Consider the following 20,330-nt stretch of genomic DNA (forward strand, 5'->3'; position numbering starts at 1 on the left):
CCCCTTTACGCCGCTAGAGAGCAGCGCCGCGGCACCATGAGGGCCTATGCTTCCTTCTCGCGGCCTGTAGAAGTCGATTCTTTGTAGCTTCCTGTTACCGCCGGTAGAGAGCGCACAGGTCATGTTGTTGTCACGCCCACCTCGGACTCCTTCGAAATTTTCGGCTTAGAACCGAACCTTCCCCCTCCTTCTCCCTAGGGCTTTAGCGCCCGTTTTAATTAGAAGCCTTGTCCGCCATCGCAGGCACTCAGTACTCTGACCTCGGCTACTGACCACGTCTTCTCGGCGTCCTCTGCGCTAAGACGCTTTTCGCGGGAACGGTGATTTTTGGTTGCATAAAAGATGTAGTCAGTTGCTTAAGGGATGTGATCCCATTTGTACAATAGCCAGGCAGATGTAGTTTTTAGAAAAAGTCATGTTGTGTAGTTAATTTTTTTTTTTTTTTTAATTCTTTAAAATTTGGTTTCCTTCGCGCATCCGCGAATTCTCGGTGCGCGTCATCCTGATGTTAGTGCGAGACCCTTCGTGGGTCCCGAAATCTACACCCGGTTTGACAGGGTCCAAGTTTCTGGGGAGAGAAATTGCTCCCCGCATGATCTTCGGGGCCTCCAGCTGATTTCCCCCTTTAGAAGAGTTTTCCTCTCGGTCCGACGTCATCCTGGGAAGACCCGGGTGATGTGAGCTATATATATTTTCCGCTTGCATAGAAGGAACTAAATTCATTAAAAAGATACCAGCGAGCAGTGCTTTAAGAACGTAATCCTCAAGAACATGTAAAATCAAGGAAACTAATATATATATATGTAATCGTTGGGAGAATCAAATTTTGGTGCTATACTTGAAATTTTTGTTAATGTAATCATTTGTTTGTTAAAGTGTAATATGTATTGTTTTAAATAATGTAGCGGCGCCCCCTTAACTTTGTTAATTACTAAGATCTTTATTATCATGCCGAAATAATGCTAAAACAAAACCTCTTAATAATAAACCAGGAAAACCTATAGACCAAATTATTTATATGGTGTATTTATTTATCATATACCTTCTTCTACATAACGATCCACGAACTCCCCAAGTTACTAGTGTGCAGGGAGTGTAAATTTTGTCTTGTTCACCGCCTCGTGTCCCCTCTGGTAATTAACTTTATTTTCTTAATATTTTGCCCAGCAGTTTAATTAAAAATAATATAGTTTTTGGGCACGAGGGGCATCACAGTCTTACATTTAGGTACATGTCTTACTTGAAGGTGCTACTATACACCACAATTTTTGTTACTGAAAACCTGATCTTGTATACCGTGTTGTCTTATTTGTTGGAAATTATGGTATTACACTTGCGTTCTTCCAGCATAGTGCAAAAACCTGGTACTATATCTATTTGCAGTTTAGTAGATACATACCCAAACATGTCATGGGTTAGGAGTTCACACGAGAATCCAGTGTGCTAGCAACATACAGTATTATTCAAATTAATGTGAACACTACCAAAAAATCTGTATTTTTTTGTTTGGAGAAATGGCAACTAATTATAGCATATGTTTTCATAGCAAATCATAACCTTATGATCACCATTACTTACTGCTAAAAACCTTTAATATTATAATACATAAAATATTTTTAGATTGTCAGATTTTTTGATATTTTGCAAAAATATTCAATAATTTATAGGGTTTTACAATTGTTTAGTATCCTGGATATTACTCCAAGGTAAAGAAAAAAGATCACACTGCGTGAGTTTAAATCAATGACACACAAGCATTTCAATGGAATGTGGCGTGAGTTGGGTGCTGTAAATAAGCTATTAAAGCAGAAGAGAGAGACTGGATCTTTTGAAGTACAGTGAAAAGGAAAATGTGAAAGCAAAAGGAAGACCATTCCTCGAGATGTCGGCCTTCTGCATAACAGCAAATAACACCTGAGAAAAACAAACTACGACCTTCAACAAGATCTCTAACGGGTTGGGGTTAAAATCCATGACTCTACAGTCACTTCAAAATCATAGAATTTACACATAAGTGTTGAAAAAAAAACTCTAGGAGAGTGAACATATTTAACTTACAACTTTCAATTAAAAACACTATTACAAGCAAAAGCTTTTAATGAAAATGTCTTACAGACTTGAGACTTAGTGATTTCAAGAGTTCATTACAGAAATGATTTAAAGCACATTAGTACTAGGGACAAGATTATATGGTTAATTATGATAATACAGAAATACTTGTTAATACACCAGAAAGCACCAAAATGAAACTAAAATAATTAAATAATCAGCATTTATAATAAAAAAAATAAAAATCACAAAAAAACTGATATTTCAACACAGCAAAAATTCAATAAATATAATTTACATAGCAGGAAACGAGTATCCAAAATGCACGTGTCAAAAAGATTTTGCAAAATTTTTACTTTTCTTTTTGTCTTGCGAGTGTTAGTAACCTAGTTTCACATTATGAATTGGTGCATTTTCCAAACATACTTACCAATTTATTTTTATTGTGCTGAATAGTTAAACAAGCTTATTAAAAATTATTATATTATACAAGTGTGTATTCACCAAAATCATTTTTGTGTCATATTTATTTAATAATATCCTGTAGTAATAAAAAAAAACCAAAATCTCCTGTTTTAAAAAAACAAATTAGACACAAGATGAAACCACATAATCTTATCCCTAGTTAGTACACTACACACAGCTCACCACTGCGCGAGGTATCACAGCACGGAAGGAACGCGAGGGTAGTGCGGCGGGCGAGCTCTCCCGGGCGCGGGGGGGCTACGCGAGGTACTGCAGCAGATCGCCCAGCTGGCAGACGTGGTGGTCCGGCACCAGCTCCCGCTCCTCCGGCAGGCTGGACCGCCGCCACGCCTCCACCTCGTGAAGCCGGGTCACGCCCGTCAGCACCAGCATCGTGGCGAACCCGCACCGCTTGCCGAATAGGATGTCCGTGTTGCATCTGCCACAAACGTTACCGTCGAGTTCGCTAGAGCAGGGATGCCACCAAGAATGGTTATAAAATCCTGTATTAGACCATAAAAAATTTCTGTAAACAGGTTTTTCATTTGTGCCAACATTTTTTACAGCTAAGACACAGGAGAAAACAAAGTATTATAAGCATATTTCTTCAAAAATCAGCTATTTCTTCATTCCAGTTGCATAGGCCTACTTTAAAATAATAATAATGAATGTAGATAAAAAAAACTGATAAGTTTACATGTAAAGAGTTAACTACCAGTATGAGGTTCTCACAAAAATCACTTAAGAAATATACACACAGACTATGACGTATTTGCAGGCATTTCTAGCCTGAACACTCCAACTGCTTCACTCTTCAGGTTCCTAGCTTTTTTTTCTCAGCTCATCAGTGGGTTTGAATTCTAGCCCCAAATTTTTGGTCCTGTTGTGGTAGTGCAACAATGCATTCAACATTGGTATTTCTAAACAACAGCGACCATTTTACAGGGTTTCAGCCACTTTAATTCTACTTCCCACTCACATTTATATCGTTGTTTATACAGCGTTCGATCTGGAGATGACTTGCGTTTTCTTTCCATTTCTTTCAATTACAATCTCCACAATGATGCAAGCCGAACTTTTAAACAAAATGTAAACACTCCCGTCAATCCATCATAGAAATCGTGATTGCATGGTATAACAACACAGACTGTAAAAACACTGTCACAGATATCACTTCGCACAAATATTACTGGGCGTGTTCCGTTACATGCACAAACGCACCATCGCGCAGAAGAGAGAAACAGAACACGGTGTCTAAAACAAATGTCATAGATATTACGATGCACTGTATACTTTCAACCGTGAAATAAAAAAATGCTTCCAGACATAAAAGGTAGAGCGTGAATTGTTATCATCTTAGAAAAACTGAAACGACATAGCATAGTCAAGTGTCTCTTGGTGACATGTTATCTATGAAGTGGAGCAGGAGCAGTAAGTAAATATTTATGTTTGTGCATTCGTCAATTAAAATATCAGTGATTCAAAGTGCTTATCCGTTAATCCGGTGTAACTCCAAAATACCCGTGAAAACTGATAAAATGCGGTAGAGACTTCGGGGGGTGACTAGGCCTGTGCGAATATCAGTTTTATATTTAGAACTAGCTGATATTTGTGGCTATGGCTCTTACAATTTTTTTGTCAGTATTTGAAGTAGGTACACATATACAAAGAAACTCTCTCTCTCTCTCTCTCTATCTCTCTCTATCTCTCTCTCTATCTCTCTCTCTATCCCCTCTCTCTCCACTAGGCCCACATCCATTATTAATGGCCCTTCCTTGAAGGGAGTGGGCCTAGTGGATGTAATACACCGGATGGTAGTATAACTTGTTTTATCGGATTCTAGACTACAAAGAAAGTCCCTACTGGAAGGGAAGTAAAAAAGTACAGAAACATCCAAGTAAACGACTTTAATGATAACACAACCAGAACATCCATCCAGTCTAACTTTTAATACGTGGTTACGTAACTATTACGTAACAACTAAAAAAACGGAAAGCTTACATGACAAACATCAAACCGGAGGGGATGGCCAGATGCCTTAAGAACGAACACTCCTTTATCTCTAATCAAAGGTCGACCGGATAATCCCTAACCTTAACCCCACCAGGCATTATAAATACTATAAGAGATTACACACAACAACCATGTCTTCATCTCGCACTTGTCTGGAGTCGCAGCGTCTGCAAGAACTCTTCTGCACAGAACATAAAAACTGTAAAAACTGTAATCTGCCTTTAAACTGCATCGCTCATGCCACTTCAGTCCGAGGCTTCCTGAACCTCAGCACAGGCGTAACGGATGAGAGGTACAGGATGAAGGAGAGGGGGCAAATGGAGTTTGTCACTGGGTTATTTCTGCTTCTCTTCAATGTGGGTACTGGGGAGGGCACTCTCTCTCCCCCACCTTTCACCCCTCAGATGACCTGTGCATTACAGCATTCTTTGCTTTCTGAACAGCCGCCTCTTTTGAACCAGTAAAAAAAACAAAATTTGTTTTTCTGACCGCAGCTTGGTGTTTCAAAACAGACCATGTAAATCATTCTTCTGATGAAAGTGGCTACGAAGGATCTAGTAAAAATCGAATAAATCGAATAATTTAAATAATTTTCACGTGCTGAGTACCTGAATAATTGTGATTTTCAATCCATTAAGTCTTGACCAAAATGTGTGGGGTTGCATTATATTCAGAGTTGCATTATTTTCAGGGAAATAAGGCATCTGAATCCATGCCGTGCAGAATGCAGCAAAGTGCTGTAAGCTCACAAACCTGTCGCCAATCATCAGCGTCTTCTCAGGGTCCACGCAGTGTCTCTTCATGAGCGCCTCGCAGATGTACGCACTCGGCTTCCCTATCTTGAACGCCTGCCTGCCGGCACACGTCTCGACAGCAGCGACGATGCTGCCCGTTCCTGCAGCACGCAAGAAACAAAAAATCTCAACACAAGAGCTTTGACCTGCAATACACACCAGTCTTCCCAACTGCTACATAACTCTGCGAGAAAACCCCTGAACATTTAAACATTGCACTGCAATCCCATTATCTGAATTTGGCGATAAGCTGCAATATTAACCCATGTGTGGGTTACACATTTTATGCCTATTTCTAGTTAAAAAAAAATAAAAAAAAAATAAGCGTGACCCTTATGCAAATTTATAACTTTGGGTAAAAAGAATTACAATTGCAGTATGTTGATCAGTATGTGTGTAATAAAACTCACCTGTGTCGGTTTTTCACATGTATAACGTCATGAGTAATTAAAAACTGTTCATTTAAACTATCTCAGCTATCACTGACGCTGCTGTGCTCATCTGTCGTGCCAGTCGCCCAGCCGACGCCTACAAGTGACGGTCTCGTACTCGTAGCGGTGTTGACGGTTCTACCTCACCCTTATAAATTTTCTTGAACTAGGACTTTACACAATCTTTACGTGTATATTTTGATAGGTTTTTAAGACGCAACTGTAACCTAACATTGTTTTTTGCGTGAGATTTCTCAGCTTTCTAATGTAACATTCCACGACAAAACTGCAGCCATCATTGGTGCTTTGAAAGCAGTGCTTCAAAACACAACTTTTTATGTTCCTCCAGCTGCCACACAAATTTCTTTACTGACTATAATTTGCAAGATAGTTTTTATGAAAGAAATTGACTAGGAAGGGTAGCTTGCTACCTTTTAATTCTATTCTGAGAGGACTGGTTAGAAAAAAATACAATAGCGAGGAAAGGATACACGGGGTGTCTTTTTGTTATTATGAGGGATTAAAGCAGTAGGGGCAAGGGGGAGAAAAGTGGACCTTCCTACAGTTATAAAGTAGCACAGAAAGCAGACAAAAAGACGACCAAAGGTTAACACCTATGCCATATTTCTAACGCACTTCAATAAACTGAGACACAGAACAAAGACTTCATTTGTATTTATCGAATTATATTTTAGACAGATATACGGTGCGACCCACATTCAAGGACAACCCTTACAGCAAAAAATTTGAATTTTTATGATCAAAATTATTGCTGCGACCCATATGCAGGGGCAACCATTCTGCAGGTAAATACAGTAATATCTATTTCGATGAGTGCAGAAAAAAAAATGGAATCACATGACACACATCTAAAAATAGCTCTCATTCAAACTATCCTTTATCAGGGTGTTATTGGGTTACAGCTGTAGCAAAAAAAAAATTAGTGACTTTTTTTTCCACCTTCTTATATCCCTACTTAGTTCTCAGTCATACAAACACTAACTTTACAATAAAACATAGCAAATTTTATATATTACCTTAAGCAAAATACCTAATTATTTTATGCCTTTATGGCTCAGTTTCACATGTTATTTTTTTTGCATTATTTTGCATTTAAGGGCTATTTATGAAATGTGAACATGATACCTCCATTGCAATTGTCACTAATATTTTCAACAGTTAATCACTAGTACTATGTCATATAATGCTTGTAAAAGTTTGTGTGATAGTAATTACAAAAATTTGAGTGGACATTTTACACCCTAGATAGGAACCACAGGTTGTTAATAGCAGGCTTAAAGGGTTGGTCATGCAGAAAGGAAATAACCCAACAAGAGAAGAGAATAAGGGTGTGGAGACTGAAGAATGAAGAAGAGAGACAGAAATGCACGAGGAAGTTAAGGTTAGACCTTCCCAGGGAGAAGATGAAAGGTGTCGAGAAGGAATGGGAGAGATTTAGGAGTTGCAAAGGAGGTGTGTAGAAGAACAAGTGATAAAAAGAAATAAAGAAACACCATGGTGGAATTAGAGAATAAATGCATAAGAGAAACAGTGAAGGAGAACAAAAACATTCAGAAGATGGTTTGAGAGCAGGTGTCACAATACATAAAAGGAGTATAAGAAAAAGAGGAGAGAAGCTAATCAAGCTGTAAAAGAGAGAAAGACATGGATGCAAAAATGGACTGAGATGCTAGAAAAAGATGTGAAAGGAAGTAAGAACCTATTATACAGTCAAGCACTGAGTATAAGGAAAGAGAAAGTTCGGACAGTCAGGATGATAAATGAAGAAGGAAGCATGAAGTCGAAAGAGGGAAAGGAACAGAGTAATTATTTTGAAAGCTGCTAAACCCCAACGGAATGAGAATGAAGAAATAGACGAGTAGGAAATATTAGCAGAGCTGGATGATGAGGATATCACATGGAAAGAGGTAGAGTAACCGCTGAGAAGAATAATCAATGGAAAAGCTCAAGGGATGGATGAGCTAACAGCAGAAATAATAAGAGCAGCAAGAGACATAACATAGGAATTCATTGGCTGCATAGTAATGAGATGTATTTGGAGAGAAAAATGCATACCAGAGAACTAGAGTAAAAGAATAGGTAATAGAGCCAGTTTTTACAAAAGGAGACAGGAAAACATGTGAGAACTACAGGCAAATCACTTTAATGTGCCACTATGCAAAGGTGTATAACAGATTTTGGAAAAGAAGATGAAGAAGGGAATGGTAGGAAAATGGCCTTAGGAGCAGCATGAATTTAGAGAAGGGAAGTCTACCTACCTGATTTTTTCCATATGACAAATGATGAAGAGAAGATAAGAATTTGGGAAAGATGTAGTATGACAGTGTGAGAAGACTGTGTTTTGGCAAGCTATGGAGGAAGCTAGGATTAAAGAAGAGTTGATAAGAGGAGTATGTATAAGGGAAACAGCAGCAGCGTGAAAACTGGAAGAGGAATGAAAAAAATTGGTTTAAGCAAACCAAGGGAGTGAAGCAGAGTAGTGCATTTTCCCCACTACTATTTATTTTAGAGTTAGAGAGAATTATGACGACAGTGGATGAGAAGATCGAAGAAGGGAAGATGAAGGTCGTGCTTTTTGCTGATTACTTGATGGTTTGGGAAGAATAGGAAGGTGAGGTACACAATCAAATAATGGCATAGATGGAGGAAACGACAAAATTGTAGTACGAGACTCAGCACTAAAAACATTGAAGTGATGGTCATGACAAGAAACAAAAACGAAGTAAAGAGATGCATTGAATTAGATGGTGTTGAGTTGAAACAGATAGAAACCTTCAAGTATCAAGGAAGTGTACTGGAGGGAGGGGGCAAAACCAAAGAGGAAATTGTAAGGAGAGGACAAGAATATACATTCTACAGGTGCGTGAGAGCTGTGGTATGGAAAAGGGAGGTGCCATTAAAATACAAACAAGCGTTGTACTAAACCTACTATGTGCCCATAGTCACCTATGGAGCAGAGACTTGGACTGTAGATGAGAGAAGCTGGAAAGATCAGAACAATAGGAAATGAAGTTTATGAGGACTATTTGATCAGTTTCGAAGCGAGACAGGATCAGGAATGAGATAGTGCAAGCAAGAGTACAGAACTTCAATGAGATAATTGAAAAGGCAAAAATGTGATTTTAGGAAAAAAATGTGAAGAAGTGACAGAAGAAGATAAAGTCATTTTACTTTTTTAACTTGGCCACATGCTGAAAGCAGTTGATGATGATATTACTCTTAGTGAGTAAAGGTTGAAAATATTAGTTAAAGAAAACCAAATGTAAGGTCTTTATCATGTTAGAATATCAGTTTTTGTCCTTCAATAATATAGTTAAGAAGAGGAAATGAAAAATTCAAAATTGCATGCGAAATGGAGCCTTAAAAATATTTTAAACTTAACTCCTTCAGAAACATCACATCAACTTTCACACCATTTGCTATCTTACAGGAATCAAGAAATTTCTATCAAGATCAGCACATTTTTGGAACTTAAAAACCAAAATGTACATAAAATTCTTGCCTTTTTAGTAACCTTTGTGACTCAGTGGACAACCTGTTAGTTCTGATCCACTCTGCATTAACATGCAACTCGAGAACACCTGTCTACATAGTGCTATTGGGTGTACGGTCTAGCGCGGCAAGAATAAACCAAGGTTACCGGGAACCACGACGTTCTCCGCGTCCATCGGGAAGCGCTCGTCCGTGTTGGTGGCCACGAAGATGCAGTCGGGGTTGTTGGCGTAGCTCGCCGCCTTCAGCATCTTCATGAAGTTGAAGTGGACGTCGAACCCAATCACCACTGCCCCCACCTCCGGGTCCATCGCAAGCTGCTTGTAGATGACTGTCCCAAGGTCGCCGGTGGCTATCGTGTCCGGCTGTCGGACACACAAGTGTGATCAATCAATCTTTGAATGAGATTGTCACACTATAGAGAAATGCCACAAAAAAAAAAATTGACTGAAAAATTTTAAATTCCCTGACTTAATTTGAAATAGGCCAGTTAAAGTATCAGTTATCGAAGGTATACATCTTTAGGTGAATTATGAAGGAAAAAAAATAATCATGAGTGAATTTTTATGATTCGCACGCACCATGCAACATAATTTTCACAGGATTAAAAAATGGCTACATACAACAAAAAAAAACTGCATACAAATGAAAATTAAAAATGAGCTTTTAAATATTATATTTTAGTGATTGATATTGAATACTGGTCATATCATTAAAAAATTTGGCATGTTTTTTTTTTTAATTTTCATTATTGATTAAAATTTATCTAAATTATTTTACGAAATTATATAATTAATTTATACATGTATATTAATATCAAATCCTGAGTATTTATTTAAATTTCACTGAATTTTTTTTACCAACCATATTTATATAATTTAAGTCCTACTTTTTTTTTATTAATTATTCGCATACAAAATTAAAGATAGTGTTTTATTACACCAAGTTAGTATCACTTCTAAGGCTCATACATATATAAATAAGTACACGCACCCATTATTTTTTTAATTTGGTAATAATTAATTGTAACAGTAAATCCCTGCTATGAGTCTTATTTATTAACAGGGAAATTTTATTAAAAGGATAAAATTTTATGTATTTAGAGGTACAGTTCTAATTATTTTAAACTTCTTACGCAGGCAATTTTCTTAAGTGAGATTTTCTTAAGAGGGTTTTACAGCAATGACAAAAGATATATCAAATTAATCATTATAAATAAAAAAAAACACTAATAAAGAAAGTTTTGTTTTAACTTTGATAGGAATTTTTTTGGCAAACTAATTATTGTCTGCTTGTTTTAAACCTATCAAATTTTTTTGATAGGTTTAAAACAAGCAGACAATAATTAGTTTGCCAAAAAAATTCCCTATTGTAGAATGTCCTGCCATTTGAACATCAGCCATTTTGCTTTTAACTGTGTATTAGTCTCAGCAGCGTAGTGGCAAAGTGTGTGGTTATGGTGATTGAGGGGTAATTTTTGTTGTGGTTCAAATCCTTGTCACTACAAAAACATTTTTTTTTACCTTCTTAAAATAACAGATAACTGGTTTAAACATATTGTGTTTTAAGCAATTATGAATTAATACATTTTGTTTATCTTATTGCTATAATATTATTAAATACATAGCTCAGTCAATTGGTTTTATTATTTCATACTAGATAGATTTATTTTTACTTAAAATTAAATTATCACAAGTAATTTAAACAAAAAATTAATTCCCTAATTAAAACTTCAGTGCTTATTAGGAAATGAATGTCCATAAATTATCAATGAATAAACTGACATTAAAAAAAAAATACCCCACACTCTTTTTTAACATAAACAGCAGAAATTTTCATATTTTTTTCAGTATTTTGTTAAAATGACAATATGTTTATCCTTTCTCAATATGCTTGCTTTGGTCGGCAACTGCATTGGCTTTTCAGTTAAAATTTTAGGTATCGTGTGTATGGAGTTAAGAATTTTTTCTTCTCTTCTGATGTACAAACTTTTACGCACATTTTTATACCCATGGGTATAACGGAAGTTACAGGCAGAAAATGGGCATCGCGTGAGGTGGGCTTTGCCACCTAATGCCCACCTTTTGTTAACAGTGTCTTAAATTTAACATTACTACAATCTATACAGTTTTAGATCTTTTTTAACTTTAAAGTTTATTTTCATGAACTGTAATATAATGGTAACTTAAAATTATGACAATCTTTCTTAAATTATGTAAATCTATGTTGGTAATGATGTACAGTATTATAATAAAAAAATAAAAAAAAAAATAAAAAAACCTAGGAAAATATAGTTTTATTTCCAGAAAATTTTTCAATAAGAAAATTTTCCTACCCACATCTTTAGAAGGTCTGAACGAACTCACTATGTACTTACACCGACGCCCAGAGACTTGATCCCAACCAAGTCCAACTCCTTGGCGATTCCCTCAGAACCCACGATGTACGCCTTCTTTTTGAAGCCCAGATCTTCCAAGTAACCCGCAGTTAGGTACGCCGTAGACAAAATGTTTTCCTGAAAGACAAGCGACATATCTACATGGGGAAAGTATTGTTACGAGTGGGGAAAAAAATAGGTATAAAAAGGATAATCCAATAAAAAATTTTCTGTTTTATTTCTTAAACAATATTTACACTTTTAGTTAAATTGTAACAATTTAACTGTCTCTCCTCAAAGTAATCACTCTTTTCATTGAATCCATCGTTCACTCTCCCCACTGCATCTCTCTACAACTCGTCTCTTACCGCTCATTTCTGTCCCAACACACTACTCACTCGTCCGCCGCACATACAGTAGAATCCCGCTAATCCGAACTAATTGGGACCGAACCCTGTTCGGATTAGCAAAAATTAGATTAGGCGGAATTTTGTCATATAATGCCATATATTGTCTTTTTGAGGCTTATTTAGTGTCTGATATATAAAATATGTAAGGAAGGTCAGACAAAAAATACACCTTTGTTATTTAGCGTACATATTTAGTTTCATAATATTTTTAATTACTCACATAGATAGATAGTTAAATTATAAGTTTCTTATGTACATATTAATAAATGTATAACATTACTTGAAAAAACTTGTTTTTCTTAGTTCTTAAATGATATGAATTTTTTTTTATCCTAGCCCTGTTGGGATTAGGCGGATTTTCGGATTAGCGGGGTTCGGATTAGCGGAACTCTACTGTACAACACCCACGTATGCTTCGGTCCCCGATGCACCAAATCTTTGCACACGAAGCCAGTCTCTTGCCATCTGCTATCACTCACCAAGAAGTCACTCACCCTCTTCACTTCACTCCCTCGCAGACGGGCCTCGCCATTTATGTACCATATTTACCAGAAAATAACAATTCCTGATATACTGAGACACAAAACTCTTTTAGTAACTATTCATGGAAAATACTTTACAAGGCAAAAATCACAATTCCAGCACATAGAAATTGGAAAAAAATTTGAATCTGTAAATTTATACCATATGTGCTCTAGCTTTCTGATGCCACTTTCATACATGGCCTTTTTTGAAAAAAATTGAGTTTTACAACTGTAGTAAAGGCCATCTGTAAGAAAGGAAAGAATGCTGTGCTAAATGGTGGTCCCTGGGAGAGTGAAAGAGGGGAGGATTTGCCCTGGCTAGTAGCCGCAAACTGATTCCCCCACCACTTCATGGCACACCAAACTGTTATATCCTGTCTCATCTGCTGACACTCTGTCCCTCTCCAAGGTTCAGAACGCCATAAACAAGGGCAGACTAAAGTGGGATAAGTGTCGCATTTCACAGGTAGATAGTGTAGTTTTTCAACTAAGCGGAGGTTAAGGAGACAGAAATTAACAGTGATATAAAGTGGCTTAAGTGATGCAGTTATGAGTCAGAAAAAGCTGTTTTTCAACCAAGCTGTTCCCACTGCTGTTAATTCAAGTCTTCCAGTGGCAAGATATAACGAATGACGTCGGTAGTAAAGCCATGGACGTCATCATGAGGGGCACTTGGACCCAGCAGAGACTCTCTGTCGAGGCGTGATGTCCCCCAAAGGGAAAACAGACTCAAAGGCCTGTGCAAAGCTTCGACTAAATGACTCAATCAAAGCTCTTTTTAATATTTGATTTGACTTCGTCAAAAAAATTTGATTTTCGTGTTCTTTGAAGTTTCGGTTGTGACTCAAAGCTTTGCATCCAATGTGAAGCTTCACACTTGTTGCAAAGCTTTGAAACATTGGAAACTAAGATTAGCTCTAGAAAATATTTAGTTCTTTTTTCGTGTTTTATAAGTTTTGAATGAATAAAATTGGTTACTTAAACATTCATTATGAGGCACTCTGTTTGCTTTTATGAATGCTCAATATTAATAAAATGCATGGTTATTTTATAATTTTTATTGAATGAATTTTTCTATAGAACCCAATTAGTCACTTAATCAGTTAAAACATTACAAACGTTAAACGATTTTTACTTCAATTGTGTATGTTATAAAATAAGTGTAATACAGCTTTGCCGAGTACAATACATACATTCACATTTCAATTTGACTTTGTGAATAGTTTAAACATTAAATTTGACATTCACTTTGCTTCAAAAACTAGTATTAATTCGCACAGGCCTAGAGGAAAGACACTATTACTGATAAACCAAACACCCTTGGAACATTAAAAATACATAGTTAAATGAACACATTACACACTAACAATGCTGTCAAACAGGCATTGTTGTCAACCCTGTAAGTATCGGGTGGGGGAGGCAATTTGATGCTATGTTTGAAGGAGCCACGGGCACACACATACAGCAGGTTACAAGCAGGAGGTTGCAATAAGAAAGAAGGAGAGGGTGGAGTGAGTTGACGGGGGTTGATGAAAGGTCGGTCACATCTGGATCATAGGTAGAGACCGGAAAAATTTGCGGATTCATTTCACAATATGATAGAATCTAAATCACTGTACCTTTATATTGCTTCTCTGATTGACTTACAGTTTTTCTGAAGGCCTTTGAGCCAATGAAGAACCTTCAACCAAAAAAGTATCGAATCACAAGCGTTCCAGTTGACAGGTGTCACAAGTCAGTAGCCAATGAGCTGGTGGCATTTGCCTGAGTATGTAGGGGATTGTGGAGTCTATCCTAGAGGTCATCGAAAGCGCGAATTTTTCTGGAATCCATCTCCAACCCACATCAAAGATAGTCATCTTTTAACTAACTAACCATTCAGCTTTTAGTAAGTTGGAACCCCAAAAAAAGTACATAATTCACTTTAAAGGACATATCCACTTTAAATTATTTAGTTTAGGATACCTACAGGATTTTTTTAAAATTGGTTAAACAATTCAGTATAAACTGCTTTTATTATTGCGTAAAAATATCATGGGCTCTTTTTTTTCCGGCTAGGTATGTTGTAATAAGATTTCAAAGTTATTTAGTACCAAATGCAAACATTCTATGCCATCATCATCATCATTACAAGCAGAACAATATTTTTGAAAACCAATAATATTAGGGCCTTAAGAGAAATTCATGCAATATATTTTTCATCAGTAATTATTTTTTTTACCACACATTAAAGTATGAAGGAATAAAAATATGCACTGAACTAATCTTTCATCCTTGCCAGAGGCCAAATATAACATCCGGGCGACCTTGGACACAGAGTTTGACCAAAGTCTAAAAGATAAATCACATCTTCACATGTCACGTTGGTTACATCACTTTGTTTCTATTACTATTATTTAAGGACTATTCGTGTAAATTCATTTACGATAACTCCTTTTATGTTGTCATGTATCAACTATTTAACTATCAAGTACTTACTCTTTATATATCATGTACTGCCTGTTTATTGCATCACTGCCAAAAAAACTTAATGGCAACTTTATCACAAAATTGTAATAAATATTTCCAATCTCTCATTCTCCAGCCCCTACCCAACCCATGCAATTATTAATGCACAGTTTCTGTATGCGAGCTTTAGCTAACAGAAACTAAAATTAAAAAGTGATTAAAAAAGCGAAGGAAAAATAAAATAATATTTTTTTTACTCCTATATATTTAATAAGTGTTATCTAATTGCTATAAAACATCATATAAGTGCTGATAACCAGATCACTTTGTGACATTTTACAACTTGCAATGACGTTCATTAAATATCAGATGACAAAATTAGTTTTTCAAATAACAAATGTGACAGTACTAGTGTGATAAATTTGAAGATAAGACCCTTGAATTACAGTCAAGACAAGAAAATGAAAGCAGTAATCAAAATTATGTGTGAAACAGAACCGTAAGGCCCATCTACAATTATTGTAATGTCCTAAATTGTGTTCATAGGACACTGATCGCTGATTGGGCCACGTGACCCTCTGATGTCACGGGTGGTATGGACAGTGGTCCGAATACATTGGTCAACTTGAACTTTTTGCCCCAATCTGTGTCCTTTGACGTTTCCTGTTTCACGTTTCAAAAAGGTAAACAGAATATAATTTAGAATGTGGTAAGAACAGGAAGAAAAGAAGACCAAGATGAAATATTAATTAGTGCTGTCCGTTTGCGACCAGCAATTTTCAAAGCCCGAACACAAGAATATACTTTTACCTCACCGAATAACTAAATATTATTGAACTCTTATCAACTTTCACAAGTTAAATTAATATTTGAAACTAGACTACCTACTCATTTACAACGCATGAAAACAATCGAGAAACAATTATTTTGGCGCTATACATTTATTGCACTCTAGTGAATACTTTATAAACCAGTGGATTCAGACATCGTACATCGCAATTGTGGACAGGACAATTTTCCGTGGGACAATTACACGTCATTCACATTCGGATAAAAGACATTGACTGGCCACAGGTTCGGACTGCTGTGGACGAGCCTTTTTAAAGTTCTAAATGTCGCTCATCTCTCTCTGCCACGGACTCACTTTGGTGGCCTTGAACCCCAGCCTCGTGCACTTGGCCACAAACTCGTCCCTCGTCTTGGTGCTGTTGTTGGTGACGTAGAATATCTTCTTCCCTAGCTCCAGGAACCTGTTGAGTGTCTCGGGAGCGCCTGGTATCACCTTGTCGTGGAGCCAGAGCACACCTGGCGAGCACACGACACCGCTCAGCTGTGTCTCCGACCACTTGCAGTCCATCCCACCTCTTCCAGCAAGGAACCAAACTATCAATTCATATTTTCATAATCCTAGGGATGTGCGAATCCTTGATTTTACAGTTCAGTTCGAATCCGATTCGAATCACTAGCAACATTTGAGATATGAATCCGATTATGAATATTAAGCACAGATTATTAAAAATAACTGATTAATTTAAAAAAAAACGGAGATTGAAATGTTTATAATTATGTAAACATAATTAATAATAGTCATAGGGAAATCTCAGTTTTTATAAACATTTCAGCAAACGAAACCATTTTTTCCCCAATAAATAGCCAAGACGTTTTTTTTTCTTGTAGGTATGTAATTATTTTTAGTTTCTAGTTTGCTGTACAACAAAATTCGTGATTACAGCTTAGGCTCTCAAAATCTCGAATTTTTTTTAATGTCACTATGTTAATTATTTAATTTACATTTCTTTCTTCGATACATCATATTATAAACACTTACGTAATAGTAGCCTAATTTGATTTTTCTCTGCTAGTATTTTTGGGCCGTATAAAATTAATTTATAACATTTGTGAATATTCATAATAATGTTCGAAACCATGTATGTACAACGATTCCAGGATCGGATAATTGTGGATTCGAACCGTACCCGAAAATAATGGGTACTCGCACATCCCTACATAATTCATAATATCCCAGATACCACATCATCTCTGAATGATATTGACATTTTATAATTGTTAGTAAAAATTTCTTCTTATGGAACAAATAGTTCGGGGAGACGGGAGTACCCCGAGAAACCCCTCCAATCCATGTCAGCTGTGAAAAATATGGATTACTTTGTTGGGAGCAAGTAATTTGACCACTCATCCATCATAACCATTCAAAAATGTAAAATATTACAAATACATATATTAGGATGTGATAAGCCTGCAGCCAGTTAAAATAAGACTTACAATTAATATATTATACAAATTATATTGTACCCACCTAACAATTGCAGTACGACACATGCCAATAATCTCTCATCTCAACAGCCTTCTTTTTAAAACTTTCACAAAAATGACTACAAAACATTTAGCCCTAATCTACAATATCATAAACTAGTGTAACTACTCACCATCACAATCCACCAGGATAGTGTCGAACGAAGCTAGCCAGTTTTTTGCATCATCCACCGGTAAACAAGAAAAATCTGTGCCGGACATTTTCTCGCTCAATTTTCAATCTGGAAAAAAAAAGGCATATTTGCTACAGGAGCAGTACCTACCTGTATTTGTAAGGAGAGAGGTATGGAAGTATCGGAAAGTAGCAAACAGGGTAGAACTGAGAGGTTTAGAGATAAGAATGGAAGAAGTGCGAAAGGGGGTTAGGAGTTTGAAGGGGAGGAAGGCACCTGAGCCGGACGGGATAGGAAACAGTGATGTTCAAACAATCCCTGGAGGAGGGAAAGTTACCAAATCGATGGAAAAGAAGCAGCAGTGGTACCAATTTACAAGGGAGGTACATGGATAAGACTAACCCGGCAAACTACAGACCAGTCAGCCTGACGTCCTGTGCAGGGAAAGAAATGGAGAGGCTGGTGGGTAGTTAAATTGTGGGAGCAATGAATGACATAGGTTGGGTGGACAATAGACTGCATGGATTCAGGAGAGGGTTCTCATGTAAAACACAGACAGCGGGGATGCTGGAGGATCTGGTGATCTGGTGCAAGTGGTGACGGGGGGGGGGGGGGGGGGGGAAGCAAATAGATGCAATTTTCATAGACTTTGAAAAGGCATTTGATAGAGTACCTCACAAGAGGCTAATGGAGATGATATGAGATGTTGGTGGAGGATGAGAGGATGGTTAATTAGGTAGGAGACTTCCTGAGGGATAGAAGGCAAAGGGTGATAGTGGGCGAGGAAAGGTCTGAACAGGGAGAAGTGGTCAGGAGTTCCGCAAGGGAGTGTGTTGGGGCCCGCTGTTCACGATAATGATGAATGATTTTGGAAAGGGGATGAAGGCCAGAATGAGAGTATTTGCGGATCATTGTGTAGTGTGTGAGGTGGTGGGAGGAAGGGGTTCATGTGGCAGGTGACTTGAGCAGACTGGAACAATGGACAGAGCTGAATGGGACGTCGTTGAATGTTGAAAAGACAAAGGTGGTTAAGTCTATTAGGAAGAGGAAGGTAACACTGGAAGTGTATATGTGGAAGGGGCAGAAGATAAAAGGAGGCCGAAGAGAATAAGTACCTAGGGGTAACCCTACAAAATAACCTAGGATGGGTAAACAGGTTCAGCGTGTGGTGAGTAAGGGTAGGAGGGCACTGTGGCTGCAGGACCCTGCAGGGGGCAGGGAGGAAGGTAAGGGATAAGGCATACTTCACAATGGTCAGGCCAAAGGGGTTGTGATCTGGGACCCCTACCTAGTGACTCAGGTAAGGGAGCTGGAGAAGGTGCAGCATAGAGCAGCAAAGTGGGTGATGGGTATGTGGATGAAAAGGGAAGGGCAAGAGGGGCAAATGCATAGTCCGACTGAGATGATTAAGGAGCTATGGTGGTAAGTATTACATGGGAGGAGAAGGGTGGAAAGGATAGTCAGACTGTATAACTCTATATAAGGTAATAAAAAGGGGGTGGGGGCTGAGAACAGCTGGGGACTAGGATACACAGAGGTGGGTATAATGGGCAGAGACGACATGGATGGAAGCTCCAGATTAACTGGAGGCAAATTCTAAGGGGTAGGAATGCTTTTCTTGGCAGGACAGAAAGGGAGTGGAATGTGTTGAAGAGATGGTAGGGGTGAAAGATTTTTAACATTTTTTTTTGCAAATACCGCTGAACTACAATGTTGAAATATAAAAATTCATAATCTCCTAAAGTATTTGGAATTTCTTATTTCCGCCGCTTTTAATGAAAAGAGGAAGGTAAAGAGCATATAATAAAAGTATTTTCGGATTTTTAACATTATTTTTTCGTAAATCCCGCTCAACTACATATTTACCCAATGATGAAGTACGTGGCTACTGTATGGGATCTCTACCTGGCTGCAAGATGTGCGAGTTGAAAAACGTGAAGCGAGGGAAGAAAAGGGAGACTCCCCCAGGCTGCCTACAATAGCTACAAATCTTAGGTACAATATGATGCAGAGTACGAGGTGTATAGAAAAGCTGGTGTGGCTATTCAGAGTGGTCAAAGAGTAGAGTAGGGAGGTTGGAATGAGATGCAGACGAGGGTTTATACCATTTACTAGGAACACGACATCATGGGCAGTTCAAGACAATGAAGTATGTGTAATACGGGATGCAAAATATTTCACCAGGCTAATGCTGAATCATAAAAAAAAGGTTAAAGCCAAATTGATTGAAAATAAGAACAATGTATTAATTCCTCAGAAATGGTTTAAAAGACATGCTTATGAAACCCGACTCACTAGACAAAATTAAACTTTTCAAAAATACTTAAAAGATCTTACAAAGATTTAAAACCAACTAAAAATTGGTAATACTTACAGTCAGCCACCCACTACACCATTACAGCCTTATAGTATTCTATACACAATTCCCCATCTTAAAAAGTTCAGAATATTGATATTTGTTTCCAGCTGCCGGGTTACCTAACCTTAAAACCCTTCTTCGTCCTTCCACAGGAGAGGAATACTCAATGACTGCAACACCAAATAATAGAGAAGCCTAAGATGTCCATCTAGTTCTGTCCCTGTCCGAACACGCCCGAATATTTACTTCGGCCAACCTCGGGATTTGTTTTATTTTTGCGCAGGAAAAATGAATTCAAATATTAAAAGTGGTCGGTTAGGTTAGCTACATTAAAACACTTTAAAACACTATGGACGGTTAGTTAGGTTAGTATAGCTACATTAAAATAAACAGAGAAATATAAATATATATAAATAAACCCAAGGTTGGCCGAAGGTGAATATTCGGGCGTGTAGGGGCAGGGACAGAACTGGATGTACATTTTAGGGTTCCCCAAATAA

The 20,330-nt window shown here is 37.4% G+C and overlaps 1 protein-coding gene across 2 annotated transcripts; it reads right to left on the minus strand.

The window, feature by feature from the left end:
* Positions 1 to 2,079: 2,079 nt before the first annotated feature.
* On the minus strand, positions 2,080 to 20,211 carry LOC134531962 (glycerol-3-phosphate phosphatase). 2 transcript variants are annotated; one of them, XM_063368062.1, is made up of 7 exons: positions 19,955 to 20,211; positions 17,472 to 17,579; positions 16,169 to 16,329; positions 11,643 to 11,780; positions 9,414 to 9,630; positions 5,281 to 5,422; positions 2,080 to 2,953 (listed from the first exon to the last, which is right to left on the minus strand). In XM_063368062.1, the coding sequence occupies exons 2-7, from the start codon at positions 17,557 to 17,559 to the stop codon at positions 2,773 to 2,775; spliced, it is 927 nt and encodes a 308-aa protein (XP_063224132.1). In that variant the 5' UTR covers positions 17,560 to 17,579; positions 19,955 to 20,211; the 3' UTR covers positions 2,080 to 2,772. The 2 variants fall into 2 exon arrangements, with proteins under 2 accessions (XP_063224132.1, XP_063224131.1); XM_063368061.1 differs by having other exon boundaries at positions 19,846 to 20,057.
* Positions 20,212 to 20,330: the final 119 nt, after the last annotated feature.

This window comes from Bacillus rossius, chromosome 5 (assembly GCF_032445375.1).
Source record: "Bacillus rossius redtenbacheri isolate Brsri chromosome 5, Brsri_v3, whole genome shotgun sequence".
Taxonomy (NCBI): Eukaryota; Metazoa; Arthropoda; class Insecta; order Phasmatodea; family Bacillidae; genus Bacillus; species Bacillus rossius.

Bases quoted from the DNA above. Each gene is read 5' to 3' on its own strand.
- LOC134531962 (XM_063368062.1), bottom strand. From the start codon at position 17,559: ATGTCCGGCACAGATTTTTCTTGTTTACCGGTGGATGATGCAAAAAAC. The intron at 11,781-16,168 runs GTGAGTCCGTGG...CTTGTCTTTCAG, and splicing joins TGGGGTTCAAGGCCACCAAA to GAAAACATTTTGTCTACGGC. The intron at 5,423-9,413 runs GTAACCTTGGTT...TGCGTGCTGCAG, and splicing joins GGAGAACGTCGTGGTTCCCG to GAACGGGCAGCATCGTCGCT.